Source organism: Chrysemys picta, chromosome 19, assembly GCF_011386835.1.
Source record: "Chrysemys picta bellii isolate R12L10 chromosome 19, ASM1138683v2, whole genome shotgun sequence".
Lineage (NCBI taxonomy): Eukaryota > Metazoa > Chordata > Testudines > Emydidae > Chrysemys > Chrysemys picta.
In genome coordinates this window covers 9,031,761-9,050,073 of record NC_088809.1, presented here as the reverse complement: position 1 = coordinate 9,050,073, position 18,313 = coordinate 9,031,761, and the positions used below count along the sequence as shown (strand labels likewise).

At 40.3% G+C, this 18,313-nt stretch overlaps 1 protein-coding gene across 7 annotated transcripts in view; it reads left to right on the top strand.

The window, feature by feature from the left end:
* NF1 (neurofibromin 1) overlaps positions 1-18,313 on the top strand; it is a 170,926-nt gene that overhangs the window by 55,602 nt on the left and 97,011 nt on the right. For 5 of the 7 annotated variants that reach the window (XM_008178855.4, XM_042857833.2, XM_042857834.2 and 2 more), the window contains exons 22-31: positions 248-387; positions 980-1,102; positions 1,558-1,641; positions 4,145-4,261; positions 4,865-5,046; positions 5,156-5,367; positions 6,274-6,435; positions 7,271-7,374; positions 10,539-10,674; positions 16,081-16,143. In XM_008178855.4, the coding sequence (XP_008177077.1) occupies positions 248-387; positions 980-1,102; positions 1,558-1,641; positions 4,145-4,261; positions 4,865-5,046; positions 5,156-5,367; positions 6,274-6,435; positions 7,271-7,374; positions 10,539-10,674; positions 16,081-16,143 (1,323 nt within the window). Of the gene's footprint in view, positions 1-247; positions 388-979; positions 1,103-1,557; positions 1,732-1,799; positions 1,937-4,144; positions 4,262-4,864; positions 5,047-5,155; positions 5,368-6,273; positions 6,436-7,270; positions 7,375-10,538; positions 10,675-16,080; positions 16,144-18,313 lie in introns of those variants that run through there. The other 2 variants (XM_008178856.4, XR_010593768.1) reach the window with 2 other exon arrangements.

Here is an 18,313-nt window from a genome sequence, read left to right as displayed (position 1 = left end):
ACTATCTTCCTACTTAATAGGATTTATATTCTGAGAAAATGCTGTCTTTATTAGATAAACTTTCTGAGACCATAACTCTGTTAGGTGTTGGAATTCTTCTGAGTAGGTTAATCAGAACAATACTTTTCCATTAGATTTCTGCCGAGTGCTACAGTAATATAAATATTTACTAATACTATATACATTTCATTCAGTTATTTTTGGGGATCGCCTCTAAGAATTATGACTAGATGTCTTCTTCCTATAGGTTTTGTTAACTGAGACCAACACACAGTTTGTAGAGCAGACAATTGCTATAATGAAAAACCTGCTTGATAATCATACTGAAGGGAGCTCAGAACATCTGGGGCAAGCTAGTATAGAGACCATGATGCTAAATCTAGTCAGGTAAGAAATCTTGACTGTTTCCCCTCTGCAGAGTACGTTTTTTTAGATAATCAGGCAGTGTCTCCACCACCCTCCATGCTCTGTTCGGGTGCAATAGCAAGGATGTAGGAAGCTGGTTAATGTTCTGAATTTCAGACCCTGGCAGAAGTTAAAGTGATAGGGGAGCAACTCTGCTTTTTTGCCATGATGTAAGGTCCACCAGTAGACAGTCAAACCTAGTGGAGCTATCATCTCCGCCATTCCCCATCTCCTCCCTTTCTCTCACTCCCTAACCACCAAAAATTCAGGACATGTCTCTCTCCCACTATGTCTGTGGGGGTAAGTGGGAACCAGTGTAGGATGGTGCAAAGCCATCTCAGACAGCTTCCCCTGCACAGAGGAAATTCTTCACTGGCTATCTCAAGCTGGTTTAAAGGCCACTGGGCACAGGTTGGAAAATCCGGCCCAAGGTCGGCAATGACTGGTTATACAAGTGTAATTCTAGACGACCAGAAGAAATTCCTCAAATGTGTTCCCCCTCTTCTGTGCGCGCCCCCCCCCCCATGCTGTGAAATTAATTTATTTAGTGTTTTACATTTTCTGACCTTCACAGATATGTACGTGTGCTTGGAAATTTGGTACATGCAATTCAAATAAAAACGAAACTCTGTCAACTAGTGGAGGTAATGATGGAGAGGCGAGATGACCTTTCATTTTGCCAAGAGATGAAATTTAGGTGAGTACTAAATTAAACAGTAATTCCAATAATAATGATTCATAATAATAATAGTGGTTCTATTTGGGGTAGTGTTCTCTTGTGGAGTATAGTGGGCAGGTGGGTATGGGGGTGACACTTTCTTACTAACATGCAAAACATTTTCTTGTTTCTTTGTATTTAATTTAGGCCTCAATCCTGCATCAGGGTTTGCTACCATGGACCTCTATGCCTGTGCAGAGTCCTCTTGAAGTCTGACAGTAGGGACTCTACATGGGTGCAGGGTTCTAATGGAAGTCAGTGCAGGATCAGAGCCTTAATCAATACCCTCCAGTTACTAAACCGAGTTAATCGTTAAGGTTTGCAGTTTAAATGTGTCTTTAAAATATAAAGTTAATAATTAAAAATACCATCTTGAGCAACATCCGCTTCTGACAGTATATTTTCAGTTTTCTGTGCTGCATTATTTCTTATAGGAACAAAATGGTGGAATATCTGACAGACTGGGTTATGGGCACATCCAACCAAGCAACAGATGAAGATGTAAAATGCCTGACAAGGTAAGAGAGGTTGATAGAATTCTCCTGCTGTGGCTATGACTACATTGCATGCTAAAGGATGTGATTCCCAGCTCGCATAGACATACTCAGGCAAGATCTTGTCTAAGCTAGCATGCTAAAAATAGTAGTGCAGCTGCAGCGGTGACACAGGTTAGCAGCCCCAGACGCATACCCGTGGGGTTCAGACTAGCTTGTGCTTGGAGCTGCTAGCATGGTGGCGCTGCTGCTGCTGGCCGTGCTATCATGGCTGCACTACTATTTTTAGCATGTTAATTCAGGAATAGATATAAGCTAGGCATCGTACTTCTAATGGGTCTCAGGGCTTGAGTACGTGACCATTTAGTTCATGGCAAAGCTGGGGTGTGAACCTGCCCCTCACAAGCCTTCCGTGGACTAACTGTGTGGACACTGCTGACACATTAACAATTAGTTAATGGGCTTTCGTCTAGTTCTCTTTCAAGTGGGAGTAGATGAGAGCATGTGAATGAACTGTTACTGTGAATCAGCAGGGTCCATGCAGATGGTCTGCAGCAGACTAGTGGAGAGTAGAGTCATGCTGGGGCTAGATTCACAATCAATTAAGGTGACCAAGAAAATCACTTGCATTCAAAGCCTGAGTGTCAGCATGTGGGCTCTCTTTTCTGTGAATGGGGGGGAGAGGTGCCTGAGAATGGGATTCACAAAAAAGTATGCGAGGCAGCTCGTTGCCCAAGGAGCTAATTGGAGATGCCAACCACAGGGGGGTGTGCTAAGCTCCACCCCTCTTCCTGGGAGAGGTGCCTGAGTCCAGACCCTTCTCTGGCACCTATTCTTATAGCCTGAAGCCAGGGGAAGGAGAAGGAGGATGTTCCTCATAACTTTTAGCTCTCTGGTTAGTGCACTCCCTGGGTGATGAAGGACCCAGGATCCAGTCCCCCTGCTCCAATTACTTATTAATATTATTTTTATAGTGGAACAGCTTCAACAAGAGAGAGTGAGGGAGCCCCACATCAGAATATCCATAGCTCAGTGGTTAGGGCACTCACCTGAGAAGTGGCAGATCCCAGTTCAAATCCCTTCTACTCATCAGGTGGAGGGGGGATTTGAACTGGGGGTCTCCCCAGGGAGGACCCTAACCACTGGACTAAAAGTTACGATGGAAGTCCTTGTCCTCCACCCCCGGCTACTCCCCTAGTGTTTTGAGTAAGCTCATCTGTAGGGGCCCGATCTGGTAGGTGTACTCTGAGCATGCCTACTGGATTGGGCCCGACAGTTAGATGACCAAATGTCTATATCTTTCCCTGGTTCATGCATTGCTCTGAACCTTAGGCATCCGGATGCCCGGAGTGGGGCTGCAATGTGCATGCTCAGAAGCAGAAACATAGGCACCTAGGAACTTTGTACTGCAAAAAATGTAGGTGCCGAACAAGCTTAGGTGCCTATAGGTTCAGCAGCAGCTGAACGGTGCTTTGTGAATCCTAACACAGCCAGATTCTGGGAGGCACCTAAAGTGGCAGTTAAGTACCTAAATCCTTTTGCAGATCCAGCCTTAAACATTTTTGTAGAGAAGCCCTCATCTGCTAAAGGTGATATGTAATATGATAAAATGTTTAAACTTCTTTTGGGTATTTTACTATAAAGGAAATACATGTTCAAGGCTTCCTTTGAAAAGAAAACTTCATTGTATTGTTCAAGGATTTTTGCTTACCAAGACGCAAGTTCAGGTTCTGTTTCTCTTGTTACTTTATACTGTACACCTTGAAACAGAACATAGGCTGCATGTCTTACAACCTAAGGGAAAATGCAGAACTCTGAACTTCAGTTTTGGCAAGTAAGAGGAAATTAACATTTTGTTTAAACTATGTAACTGTCATTTTTAAGATTAAACCTACAATTTTTTAAACAAATGGTTGAAGATTCAAAAAAAAAAAATCAGTTCACCTGTATCATTATGAATGAGAATCATTTGGACTTGCCATGAACTTGACCAAAGCTAATGTCATTCTGAGAACTGCAGAAAGTGTGATCATGCTTATATGATCCATAAGTATCTTATAAATTAGACTTCGATATTTAGTAGGCACAGTACGGTTTTTAGACTAAGATTATAGCCCTGAACTTGTATTTACCAGGCCTTATCCTACTCCTGTTGATGTTCGTAGAAATTCATTGACTTTAGTTGGAACAGGACAGATCCTAAGTCTGTTTGGATATGTAGCCAAAATGAGCTACATAAAGTTAGAAGAAATATATATGCTGTCACTTGCTGTGTTTTGGGGTTATTTTTTAAATGTGTAATTTGGTCGTAACTCACTGTCCAAAGTTGATGTACTGCTTTATGCTATGCTATAGTATACAAGAGGTTTGTGTTTTTTTTAATGTATGGAGCTTTTTAAAAAAGAATGCAGTAGAGACACTTTAGCTGCAGTTAGGCTTATGAAGAAAGATGACTCCTTAAGTACTCCATCAAAGGAAAGGCCGGGCACTGGCCCTGTTTAATTTAACTCTTTCATTTTTGATTCAGAGATCTAGACCAAGCAAGTATGGAAGCAGTGGTCTCTCTTCTCGCTGGGCTTCCACTACAGCCTGAAGAAGGAGATGGTGTTGAACTGATGGAAGCCAAATCCCAATTATTTCTTAAGTAAATAGTCAAACAATTTCAATTATACTATAATTTAAAGCAGATACATTTTTCTGTGTTTATTATGAAGTAAATTTCTTTTTTAATCTTGTAAGGGTTAATTTTATTCAGGGAGTATATCCTCTGAATTTGCAAATCTCCACCTCATAGGTTTAAGCAAACACTTCAATTTGTAAAAGCAAAAATATTTGGAAAGCAGTCATTAAATGTAACTTTGTTTTCTCCAAGCGTGTGTATATGCTTGTTTCACAGAATTATCTTGTTTCGATTTTAATTTTATGAATGGAAGAATATGCAATCTTTTAGAAAAACAATCCCATGAAATTCAGTTGCCTGGTCCGAGGAATTCTCCATGCAGGGTTTATGATACTGCCTTCCCACTCTCACAATACATTCTTTAAAAGCTGTAGTATATAATAATAATCATAGTAAAACACAAAACAAAAAAGAGAAAAATACCCAGAGCAAGTCTAACTTGTATTTCTGGGAGGTGTACAACAGAGTCGTTCTATTTTATATCCTAGACCATTCTGCTAGAAGACTTTTGACTCTGTAAAAAAAATTCTCACTTATCCAGATCTACAAATGTTATTTTTGTTTTAGATATTTCACTCTATTTATGAATCTTCTAAATGACTGTAGTGAAGTTGAAGATGAAAGTGCACAAACAGGTGGCAGGAAACGTGGAATGTCTCGAAGACTGGCTTCGTTGCGACACTGCACTGTTCTTGCTATGTCAAACTTACTCAATGCTAATGTGGACAGTGGCCTTATGCACTCAATAGGTAAAGTAGTTAGAAACAACTGTTTATGATTCACATACGAAGGCTTGAGCCTTAATTAAGAAGTATATGACTTCATTACTCAAGTCTTTATTTGTTACTATCTTGTTAGGCTTAGGTTATCACAAAGATCTCCAAACAAGAGCTACATTCATGGAAGTCCTCACCAAAATTCTACAGCAGGGTACAGAGTTTGATACGCTAGCAGAAACTGTACTAGCAGATCGGTTTGAGAGATTGGTGGAATTGGTCACTATGATGGGTGACCAAGGAGAGCTACCTATTGCTATGGCATTGGCCAATGTGGTCCCTTGTTCGCAGTGGGTAAGTTGATTCCCATTTCCAGTTGCATGATATTTGTTAACCCTGAGTGCATTTTGTTTTGTAAGGTGTAACCTGCTTATCTCCTTCAAAAAGTCTTGCATAAGACTTGGAATTAAATTTACTGCTCTGCCAATTTAACGATAATGTTGAAACAAAAGTCTTCTAAAGAAATGAAGCGTTGAGGCTACCCAGTTATGTGTTGTAATATGTAGCCTTTTTCTCAGAGGGTTCCACAACTGTGACTGGGTCTACTTTGCTGAGCGCTTTAGTTTAGACTAAAGCATTGTGGTATATTTTAAAATAGTTCTTGAAACAGTAATTGTTAGCCTGTAATGGTAAAATAGTTTTTCCTTGTCCTTTTAATGTTGCTCAGTGTGGGGATTGTTGGGTATATGTACTGTAATACCAGAGTAGGCTTGTGTTTTGGTAACCTAATGTGCTTTTTCCCTAATCTCAGTCTGTGCTCTGTTTATACAGTGGGCGAATCCATTAGACTTCCATCTTGGTTTGTCATAGGCTCACAAGTGAGATGGTTTTAGGAACATACTAAAGAACCTACCATTATAACATGGTCTGATGGGGTACTTGAGAGATTTAGAAATAAAATTAGAAGTGGGGAATGGGATGAGCACACTTTTTAAGGTTTACTTGCAAGACTTAACAGGGGAATTCTTACACTAGACCATGCTTCAGCCTGTGCTATACAAATTTTAATGTGGTCAAATATTTCAAAACAGTACAAACTACTAAATGGAAGGAAATATTTAGCGCAAGCTAGAATACTTGAGGCAAATTGTCAGACCTCTTTTTCTAGTGCAGGATACATTAGAGATGTTTGGGGAGCTCTTCACAATCCAGCCTCTTTACTGCTCTGACTCACTAACCTCTTTATTGCTGTTCTTTAAGGATGAACTAGCTCGTGTCCTGGTCACCCTCTTTGACTCCCGGCACTTGCTCTACCAGCTGCTTTGGAACATGTTTTCTAAGGAAGTGGAACTGGCAGATTCCATGCAGACTCTGTTCAGGGGAAATAGCTTGGCCAGCAAAATAATGACTTTCTGTTTTAAGGTAAGTTATATGAGCTTAGATTCCTATTTATAAAACTCTTTTGAAGAGTGAAAGACTAACAGGAAAAAATGTATTAACTCAGAAATGTGAAACTGCAGTTGGATTACATTAAGATAAGAGAGTTCTGATGACTGGAGAGTGCAAACTATAACTTGATGGCTGCATTTGTCTACACAATCACAGGCAACTCTTGAAAGTTCATCAAGATTCCATGCAGTTATTTTTTATAAAGATGTATGGTGTCTAATCCTTGGAGACCTTCCATGCCGAGGCCTGATTTGGGATGGGGTGGTGCAGCAAAACTTCTGTGGAGACTTCATGACACATCCTCTTTAGTTCACACTTTAATCTGGAGGCCCCCTTAAAAGTTTCCAGAGAGCCCAGTATTCATCCTGCATGGTGCGTCTGTTTCAGAGCTACCAGGGCGGAAGTTGAATACAATAATGGAAAAGTTTGCATAGTAGAAGTATTTATAGCACACTTAGTAGACACATTCAAGTCAATGATCATTAAATGCAAGGAGAGTATAATTGTTTCCTATTTGATGCAAGTGGTTGGACTAGATAACCCTCTTCTTATCCATCTTCTAATATTTTAGGACCTGTTAGGCAGTCACATTTCTTGTGCATATGTTTGCTTGTGTATGTAGCATTCTGGCTATGAGAACTACATAATCTGAGAATATATTTTAAGATTCATTGCTTGTACAAACATAATCAGATGCAGGACAAAATAGAATTAGTATGTAAAGCTTGACATACTCAGTATTTGAAAATATTCTTGTGCTTGGAGTTATGCTGGCCTGGCCGCACATTCTGATGTATTTTCTCCATAGGTATATGGTGCTACATATCTGCAGAAGCTCTTGGAACCTCTATTAAGGACCGTGATCACATCCTCTGAATGGCAACATGTCAGCTTTGAGGTGGATCCTACAAGGTTTGCAATGTGAAAAAAATTAACGTGATTATTTATAAGCCTGTTTCCCATCCATACTAATTTGACAGGATTCATTTTTCTTTGAGTGCTTGCTCATGTTGACTCCATTCTAGGTGTGTGCTCACCCCCATGCGTAGTCGGAGATTTTTGCCTTAGCGGTATCCGTAGGGTCATCTGTGGCACCCCCTTGAGTTCTGCGCTTGGGCGTCGGTATATCAGGAGCTGCCAACCCTACGCCCTCTTAGTTCCTTCTTACCACCCGTGGTGGTTAGTCAGAGGGCCTTCCCTTGCATGGCAAGGGCTAGGCATTTCATCTCTTCTGACTTCAAGCCTTAGGGCCTTGTAAATAGTTCGTTTATAGAAGTTAGTGTTAAATAATTGTTAAATGTAGTTAGAAGTTAGAGTCCCATCGAGGACTTCGCCCCAGGCGTGACATGCCCTGGTCCTCCGGGGTTTAAGCCCTGCTCGGACTGCAACAGGCATATGCCTATTAGGGACCCCCACAGCGGTTGCCTCAAGTGCTAGGGGGAATCACATGTGAAGGACAAGTATCGTGTCTGTAAACATTTTTGATCTAGGACCCAGACGGAGCACAACATCCAATTGAGGGCTCCCCTCATGGAGACTGCCCTCCGACTGGCTTCTGAGCCGTCCCGTCTGAACTCTACTGCTAGTATCTTGGCCTCAGTGCATAGCACACCCCCGGCACCACTCTCCGCCACCGTGCCCAGGAAGAAGACTAAGAAACACAGCTCCCTGGCACCAGGGAAGAAAGGCCATGGGGGGCATTGGGCAAAGGACCCAGTTCGGGCTGCCTGCCCACACTGGAGCCACGTGGACGTGCCTCCCCAGTCAGGGCCCTTAGTCCCCCACAGGATCCACCGCCGACTCCCCGGAGCAGTAGGGGACGCAGACTTGTGGTGGTATCGATGCCTTCCCAGGCTCTCCTGGCGCATAGAGAGCAGAGGCCTCTACTAGCGCTGCTGGCACTGCGTGTGCCCCAGGGAGTGGCAAAGGCTCCCTACTAGGCAAGGTAGTCGCCAAGACCCCCCAGAGGCAGTTGAGTGCCACCGATCTCCTGAGCCGAGGCCATGCTCTCCGACTCCGTGCCATAGATCTATGCTTCGCAGCCCAGATCCTCAGGGGCTCAGCCTAGATCACCGGCACTGCGTTCATGGTCTCCACCCTCTTGATGTAGGTCGCCTGTGGGAGGCGCCGGTCTCTGTATTACCGGTACCATTCACACTCTACTGCTGGTCGTCTTCTCGGCGCAGGTCCCTGTCACCCACTCCAGGGGGACGATCTCCGTCGCGGTACCAGTCCTCCTATTCGAAGCACCGGTCTCCCGTGGCGACGATCAGCTAACAAACGCAGGCATCAATGGCTCCACCACAAGGGGATTCCTCTGGCACGGAAGGGCAGTTTAGCCCCTTGCCGAGGCATCACCAGCACGATTGGGCACTGGATGCTGCGTCAAATTATATGGTGCCGCTGTGGCAGCATGGCCAATGGCCAATGCTGTGGCCCTATTGAAGTGCGTGTGGCATGTTTGTGATGCCGATGCCCCCCTTGCACCACTTGTTGGCCACCGCCTCGGAGCAACAGTTGACGGTTCCGGGCTTGGTGTGGGAAATGCGCTCAGAGGTTGGCGTAGAGGAGCCAATGCCCACCACCAAACTCCCTTCCCCCATTGGGGGGGTCATACCCCGGGGCCTCCCCAGTACAGTTGTCGTCCTCATCCCCGGGGATGAGACTGTGATGGGACCCTCAAGGGCCAGCCCACTGGGCGATTTTAAAGAACACCAGGCCCTGCTTCAACACATGGCTGAGAATTTGGGCCTAGAAGTGGAGGAGATGGCCAAGCAGGTGGACACCTTGTTCCATGTGCTCTCGGCCTCTACCCTGCTGTGTTGCACGACCAGTGCATGATGGGGTCCTGAAAATTGCCACAGCCCCCTGGCAAACCCCGTCGTCCATCCTTCCCACCTGCAAAAGGGCCAAAAAGAAGTCCGTCGTCCCGGCCAGAGGGTTTGAGTACCTCTATACCCACCCACCTCCAGGCTTGCTGGTCATCTCAGCAGCCAACAAAAAGGACAAGCAAGGGCACACCAGTTCAACCCCCCAAAACAGAGGCCAAAAGACTGGACCTTTTCGGGAGGAAAATTTATTCAACAGCCCGCCTGCAATTCCGGGTGGCAAACCAGCAGGATCTCTTGGGCGGATACAGTGTTAACTTATGGGACTCCCTTTGTAAATTCAAGCAGTCTCTGTCGCACATTTACATGGGCCATGGACGGGAAAGGGAGTAGATGCCCCTGGCGTGTCAGTTCCCCCTCCTCCACCGCTGCGTACCTGAATATGGGCCATAAGAATCTGGCCTGATATGTGACTCTTGCCCATTGTTCTGCAGTTCATCTGCTCTAAGCCACTGAACCAGTTGATCAACTAAGATAGAAGGATTTTCCTTTTATATGGCCTACTTTGTCTTGATTACTCCCATATCTCCTCAGAATTTATACCAAATGGTTATTTTGTAGTTGCTTTTTTCTAATTCTGTTCTGTCTCCCCCTTTTCTTTTTTATTTTACACTAGCTAAAATAGCTTCCCCAAAACATAAGCTTCCTTTTCTGTGCTTGTATCCATATCTTTGACTTTGGGAAGCAATAAATGGCCACATTTGTAAATACCCCTTCTACTGACATGAAACATACCTATCTATGGCTACCTCAGTAACTGCTTGAACTTTCAATAAAACCATGACCCTGGCAAAACTTGTTACTTCTGCGGATCTTAAGGCACAAACAATACCTGTCTTGTTGGAGATGTTCTCAACTCTAGTAGACAGTTGCTGGACTTCTTGTCCTGCATGGGTATGTGAGACCCTAAACTGCGTGTGCATGGTAATGATGGATGAGAATTCCATTATCATGGTTTTTTACAAAGCTGTAAAATGGCCCGATATTTGTGAACTACTTTGTTCAACTCATTCTGCCTCTTAGAAACATCTGCACAATAGATTTAATCTATTGGTAGATCGTTAGCATTTCACAAAGTTGCTAGTAATGTTATACTGAAAAATGCTATCGAACATATAAGAGCAACTTGTATGTTTTTTGAATGGTAACGTTTTGAAAGCTTGTCATATATGTATGGGACTGTTGCAGATTGGAGCATACAGAAAGTCTTGAAGCCAACCAACGGAGTCTCCTGCAGATGACTGAGAAATTCTTCCATGCAATCATTAATTCCTCTTCTGAGTTTCCACCCCAGCTTCGCAGCGTGTGCCATTGTCTGTACCAGGTATGCCCACAGCTGGGGTTTAAATCTTTAAACCCCAAGTTTTGTTGTAGAGATTGTAAAGGTCAATTTCTGGTTTAAAACTGTTGTTTCATGCCATGGGCCAATAATAAAGTGGTATGACCATTTTTTCCTTAAAACCGTTTCATAGGATTTATATAGTTAATCCTCCAAGCTGAACTTCAGCATGCGTAATCTTAGCTTAGGCAATGAACTGTGTTTATGGGGCTGGCCTGGCAGACCTGTGGTAACGCCACTTTGAATTCACAGCTGAGGAGGACCCTGAGCTAATAAGGGTGGGGTCATCTTGTCTTGCTCTAATACCTCTGCTAGGAGACGAAAGGCACAGCATTGGTTAGTTACGGAGGTAAGAGGGCAGCTGTTCTTGCCAGAAGTGTACCGTGTGGAGCCTTTGAGGGTGAGGGCAGCAAAGAGGGAAAGTCTCTGGCAAGTGTGGAGGAAGATAAACAAGTGTTTTGAATTATAGAAATATGCGCATTTACTTTCTGTACCTGGAGTGACTTCCCCTGTATAAAATCCATTAAACTAATAGATGGTTTGCTCTACATAATAGTATAATTATCTCTCAATCAATCTTTAGAAGGATCATAGGTATTAGCTACATTGGTGTTAGCTGCATAAATACAAGAGCTATTAAAAAGCCTGCTTGGTCACTGAATTTAAATACTTGTCTTCACTCCTCTACTTTCAGTACAGTAAGTGCACAGTCTGTTATCTTTGAAGTAAAACAGAACTGGTTTTCTGTTTCAGTAAAAGAAAGTATAAAAACTATTCACGTTAGTTCTGCAGAAATATTACTACTTCATCAGATACAAATGAACAGAACTAACGGTTTAGAATGTTCTTCAGGTCACTTTATTGTGAAGCTGGTTAAAGTGGAAACTATTACACAAGATTCACAGTTTGAGGGTCTCTTCCTATAACTCTATTTTATGCAAATTTTCTATTGACTTTAGTAGAAGCTCCGTCAGATCCGGCTCTTTGTTGACTCCTGTCATTTAAAAAAAACTTCTAACTTCCAAGCTGATGTTGCATCAGTAAGCTTAAATTTAGATTGTCTCAAGCAGCATATCATCCCGAAATGTTAGAGAGTTGTCTTAGGACTTACTCGTGAAGCTAGCAAAACATGCGGACTCAGGAAGTGTTCTGTCTGTGAGCATAGAGAGAGCCAAGCCAGTGCAACAGTCAGTCTTGATTTCCTTTGTCCTACACGTACTGTGCTCTCTCATCAAGCACTTTCTGAAAGACGATTTCTCTAAGCTCTTATACGTAATCATATAAAAGCATTCTCTATTATGAAGCTATGTATTGTAATAGGAGGGAAGGTTTTAAGTTCATCTATTGGCAGATAGGACACTGGTAACCTTAAAATGGGGGTGGTGCAGCATATGTTCTGCACATAAGAATGGCCATACTGGGTCAGACCACAGGTCCATCTTCCCCAGTATCCGGTCTTCCAACAGTGGCCAATGCCAGGTGCCCCAGAGGGAATGAACAGATAATCAAGTGATCCATCCCCTGTTGCTCATTCCCAGCTTCTGGCAAACCAAGGCTAGACACCACTCCTGCCCATCCTGGCTAATAACCATTGATGGACCTATCCTCCATGAATTTATCTAGTTTTTTGAACCCTGTTACAGTCTTGGTCTTCATGACATCCTCTGGCTGACTGTGCATTGTGTGAGAAAATACTTCCTTTTGTTTGTTTTAAACTTGCTGCCTATTAATTTCATTTGGTGACCCCTGAGTGGTATCCAAGTTAAATTTTAAAGGTGGGATGCAAAAATTCCATGTGCGAGTAAGATGATGTAAAAACAGAGACCCCCATCTGCAATTACTTTTGTGTTGAAGCCAATACATCAAAGAATCAATCCTGCTTGGCAGCATGCAGGTCAGTATGGAAAAGAGAAAAAGATACTTATCCATAGCGAATAATCCTGTCTTAAGTTACGGGAGAACACACTTCCCTGAGCTATTTGTGTGTTATAAAAGAATTACCCATACAAGGGGTAGACAGAACTACTACATTGCTGTTTTCTACCCATTGAATATTCCTTCTATAAATGTAACTTCTTTGGCTTTTAAGATTACTACTCTACAAACAATGCATTGTTTTTGGTGCTGATTGAAAATATTGTATTTTTCTTGAATTCCTGAAGATTATTAGATATCCAAAATAAATTGAGCGGAGATTTTATTTTTTAACTTTTTAATCACAAGTCTTCAAGTACAAAATGCCAAATAAGGGGAATAAAGAGAAATGCATCTATTTCACAGTCAAGTCATTGAAAGATGTCTCTAATCAACTCTTTCTTTTACATGGGTCTAGATCTACAAAGATAGCTTGTGCCTGTGATATAAAATAATCTGATCATTCATCTTCTCTCTATCTAGTGGTGGTTTTAGGAAGTTGCATCCAGTGGGCTTGAGGGGATGAGAGCAGGTTTCCTTTCAAGATGATGTGCGGGGGAGTTTTTAGCATTATTAACTGACAACTTTAGATAAAACCTTGATTATTGCTTCAGTTACATGACATTATTTCCTCTGGTCTAGGGTTCTGTCTCTTGTATCTTTGTCTGAACTAGTTTCTTATATGCTATTACTTAGAATATTTTCAACCTATTACTGTTTCAACAGTTACATTTATTTGTGTACAGAAGTTTTTTAGTTCAATTCCATGGCTACTGGAACATATACATTGAGATATTGCCAGAGAAAACCCTACAGAAGACACATTTTTACTTCTCACATTTTGAAGCATTTATGTACCAACTAGGTTGCTCTTGGAACCACGTATTGGACTTTGCCAAAAAAAGTACAAATGAGATTAATTGGAAAAATATAATATTAAAAGAAACCAGCCTTCATCTGGCAATTGAGGAGTACTTGGGGTCTTTGAACAATCTGCTATCTTTAGCCTGCTGTAAATAAGGCTTGATTTTGAATTTGTTGCGAGTAGCCTTTTATTTGCATTTCTTTGCCCATTGTCTCCCACTTTCTCCTCCTTATACCACGTTTCATTTATCAAAACATTCATTAGCTTATTCCCCTACGTTCAGAAGTACTAGAGAAATTTGAAGATGGTGGCCAAGACTAAAGAAATGAGAATTATGTCTAAATTGTCATTCTTTGTTTATTTTGCATTATATAACTCTAATTTTAGAGGACTATGGTTCATATTTAACATACAGCCCCCTTACACAATAATTTTGTTTGGTAAAGGGTAAAACAATTCTTTTACGCAACCTCATAAAAATCCCTAAGGGAGTCTGCCATCTCCCAGCATCAAGTATATTCAATCTTGCAAATGGGACTAATTTTGCAGTGGTTTTTTTGGGTGTATAAATGGAGTCACAAAAATAGATGTGAAGGAAATACTAATCAGAATTGATTCTGAAAATGAGTTGCTTTCAGTTAATGCAACAATCTCATTAAAACAGATTTAATTTGGATAGTCAGGACTACACTGGACAGCATTTTGGGTAGTGGGAATAGAAATCACGATAAGAGGTATTTCCTTCTTGTGTAAATCACCAACATGTAACTAATAGTTAAGCCTCTGGTTATTGCAATGGTTAGTACACATGCTCACTCATTTTCAGGTAACTTATTCTATATGTTGCGCAAGATAGGAAGCCAAGAACAAACTAAGTCAACATATTATCAGAAAGTGCTGTTTGGTTTGTATAAAGAGACCTATGTTTTTTCTTAACAAATGAGGATGGGATTCTGATTTGCTACAGAAATTTATTCCCTAATGCAGTGTGTGGCAGTATCTATTTCTGAGATTAGCATTAAAATTTCTTTTTAGTAAATAGAATAGAAATTTCAGCTGATCTGTCACAACTTTAGTTGTGAATTGCCCTTACCGATTCAGCAGTGTGAAACTAGTTTTATTAGTAGGTGGATTTTGTGCTGAATTAATCGTACATGCTAGAACAGTGGTTATCAACCTATTTACCATTGTGGGCCATGTATGGAGCTCTCTGTGTTTTGTGGGATACATCCGCACAAGATATGTATACTACCTCTGTGGCCCTGAGGATGTCACATGGGCTGCAGCTGTGTGCTGGTTGGATAGCAAGTGGCCCGTGGGTTGAACCACTGTGCTAGAAGGTAAATATGAAGGGGATTGGAGACGAAAACTTTTTTCTTTAAATTTCCAGCATTTTTATTTTGTAGGCTGTTGCACAGACTTTATGGTATCTACTAGAGCCCTGCACGGAACTAGGGTAGAGCCCTGCAGTGGGACTGGGATCCCACAGGACCCGCTGCTATAATAGCGGGAAGGAGAGGGAGTCTGTATTGTGGGGTGGGATCCTGCGGATCCTGCAGGACCAGCTGCTGTAATAGGTGGGAATGGGTATTGTGGGGCAGGACAGGAGCAGGATTAAAAATAATCCCATGCAGGGCTCTAGTATCTACCTGAATTTTGACTTGTGGGTTTTTTTTTTTTTAAGAGTGCCTTGTAAGCGTCCTTGTAACAAATTCTAGTGTGGACATGTTTCCTCCTTAATGCTATCTTATTGTAATCTGTATTAATGGTTACTCCTGCTTTATTCAAAATAGTTAGTTTCGGCTAATGTGGAGGATGTGGCTTTTATCCTCACGGGCGACATTCACCTTTGTGTAGAGGGAACAGCACGGAAGGGCTGTGCTCCACTATCTGACTTAAATGATAGTGTGAGGTGGTGTACAGGCCTTGGGCTGGCCCCTTTGACCAGGGATGAATTTCAAAAATAGTCATGGCCTAGTCAAAGCTCTTGAATTTTAAATCAGTATCAGTTTCTGCATAGACCTGCTGGTTTTCTCAGTCTTTTTATTTACAGAAACTTTGTGCCATATTGTACCATCCATTAAAATAATTTAAACTATGATTGTGGTCCAATTATGTTAAGAGGAGAAAATTATGAATATGAATCATACATTAAACTAAATTGAAGGACACACAGAGAAACATGGGAACATTTAAACCAAAAATTATTTTAAAAAGTGATGTAGACCTTTTAAAAGTTAAACCTTTGAAATATACTATTTAAAAAAATATTTGGGGGTATGGCAAAACATGTTTTGAAAGCTGAATATAATAATTTATGCTTGATATTGTTTATCATAAGCAAATTAAGAAGTTTGACTTTTAACCTAGCCAGAAATAGTAGAAATGATTGAAACCCAACATTTGCTTGCATTGTATTTAGTGCTTTGTGAATAAGATGTAGTAAAATGAGTACATGGAATAAAAACTCCATCAAACTTTAGTTTATATATTTCATTTTTTGTTACGTTTGTTACATTTTATTGTGTAATTTTATGTACAAGTCAACATTGTTTTTTGTTGCTGTATGTAGTTGGTGCTGTGACTTGTTTGTGCTCATCTCTGTTCTGTAGGCAACTTGCCACTCTCTACTGAATAAAGCTACCGTAAAAGAAAAAAAGGAAAACAAAAAATCAGTAAGTTTGGAGAACTTTTTATTAGTCATTTCTTTCAAAGCAAAACAAAAGTCTTTTGCTGTTTGTTCAGAACATCTTCACCTTAGCCTATTTGACCTTCACTATAAAATCATTCTACTAATTCTGGCACAAAAATAGCTTTCATTTCAATTAACACTGGAATTAAGTTTATATTTTAAATATTCTCTGTGTGCCTATTTGAGTCAACAAAAAGGCATATTTAACCTTACTGCTTGATGTTCAATATTCTGATCTTCTGTCCTTGCCACCATTTGCAATTATAAATAAACGTTAAAAGAAAATGACTTCTAGATTTTAGGAAAATCCAGGTCTGGTTTATTTTAACATCTTGGTTTGTAGATGATGTGTTTTTTTCTGGAAGTGGGGAAACTCAGGTTAACACAAATACTGTACTGAAAAGTAGTTTCACTTCATTGTCGTTTGAATTATTTTTTATTCATTTTCCCTTAAGTTTTGCATTGTAAGTAACCAAAAAAATTTAGTATTTGTACTTGTACAAAATGAGCAAATTTCCTAAGGTAAGCCACTACTGGGTTAAAGAAGATAGATTTTAAATTGACAATTTAGTATTATGCTTTTGATTTCCTTACAAGAAAATGTGTGTTGATATAGTGATGTCATTGGAAGTTAAGATTTATTGTGTCTTGAGCGATCTCGGTCTGTAGTGTGTGAATACTGTGGAGAATAAGATGCATAAAGGAAGAATGCATGGGATTATTCTGAAAAAAAGTTAATTAGTGATTGGTGAAATCGTGAGAATTTTGGGTGGATTTGTAAGTGAAGGAAAATAGTCTTTAATATGTGCTTTGTATTAATATGTTTTCCATGGCATTTCAGGTGAATTAGAAGTTGCATGACAGTCATTCTGGGTTAAGAACATCTTTAGTAGGGTTAGATTTTATCCTGAAACTCTATTTTTTCAAGTATTTAAAATTAGAAATCTTTTTGAAATACAGAGTCTAGGAAGAAAACGGGATTAAATATTCTAAATTTTACACTGGAGATTTATTCTTGCAACAGATGCAATTTACATTAAACACTCTATCATTTATTTCCTCCTATTTTTGAAAAATATAATAGTACTCTGTGTACTGAGTCTGTATAGGATTATCTTTAAACTTTACATTGCAAGGCTAAAGGCACATTTGAAACTTTTCAGAGGAAAGGCTGACCTTTCTTAATTTTATCTGATGGAGAATTATTCTGGTCCTAACAGTTTTCTTTTCTTTTAAACTACTACACCATTGCCGTTGAGAGAGAATAGATTTTTAACCATAATCCTTTTGATCCAGGAAAAAATGCTTTCTCCTGCTGGCCCTTGAGCAGTAACTTAAATTATACAGAGCCACACTGATATATTTTCAATGATGTATGCAACTGAACACTACTAATAAATACTTGATGTCTGAAGCAAAACGGTGTATTTATAGGAACATTACTGAGATTGGAGACTATTAAAATTTAAACTGTTTAAAATATTGCAAAATTTCATACCTTAAGACTTTTTGGTCAGTAGTGGTTAATAGAAATCAAATTTTGTTGCTGTTTACTGATAAAGTAGTCTGGTTTTGATTGACGTTTAAACTTTAGTACAGAACTTGTGATGTTTTAATGGATTGCGGTACTAAAAAAAATCTGCCATGTGACTATACTAACTTTTTAAAAAGCACTGCCTCTGAAAATAATATTCATTTATTTTGACATAATGTACATTTATTCTATCTTTGTTCTCGGTGGGGGTTCTTCAACTTTTAAGGTTCTTGGTACTAGTGATATTTGAAAAAGTAGCTGCCGTTCGATAACTGAAAGCTGTTTTAAACACGATAAGTAGTCAAGTTAAATATAAATTAAATAAACTGGGAACTATTACCCAAATACTTCAAATAATAATGCATGAAAACTTAACAGATTATAGTTTAATCACGCCTCTTCATCAGCAAAATTTACATGTTGAAGATTTCTAGGTTCTTTTACCCTTTGAAAATGAATTCTGAGGCCTGGAGAGCTTGCACAACTGTTACTTGTAATGATGCAGGTTCGCTACTACCCCCGGGTATCCTAAACCTTGATACCCATCTTTCTCATTCATAAAAGACACTTATATTGACGTTTAAAGTTCTTATAGGCAGAGGTGTCCCTGAGCTATTGC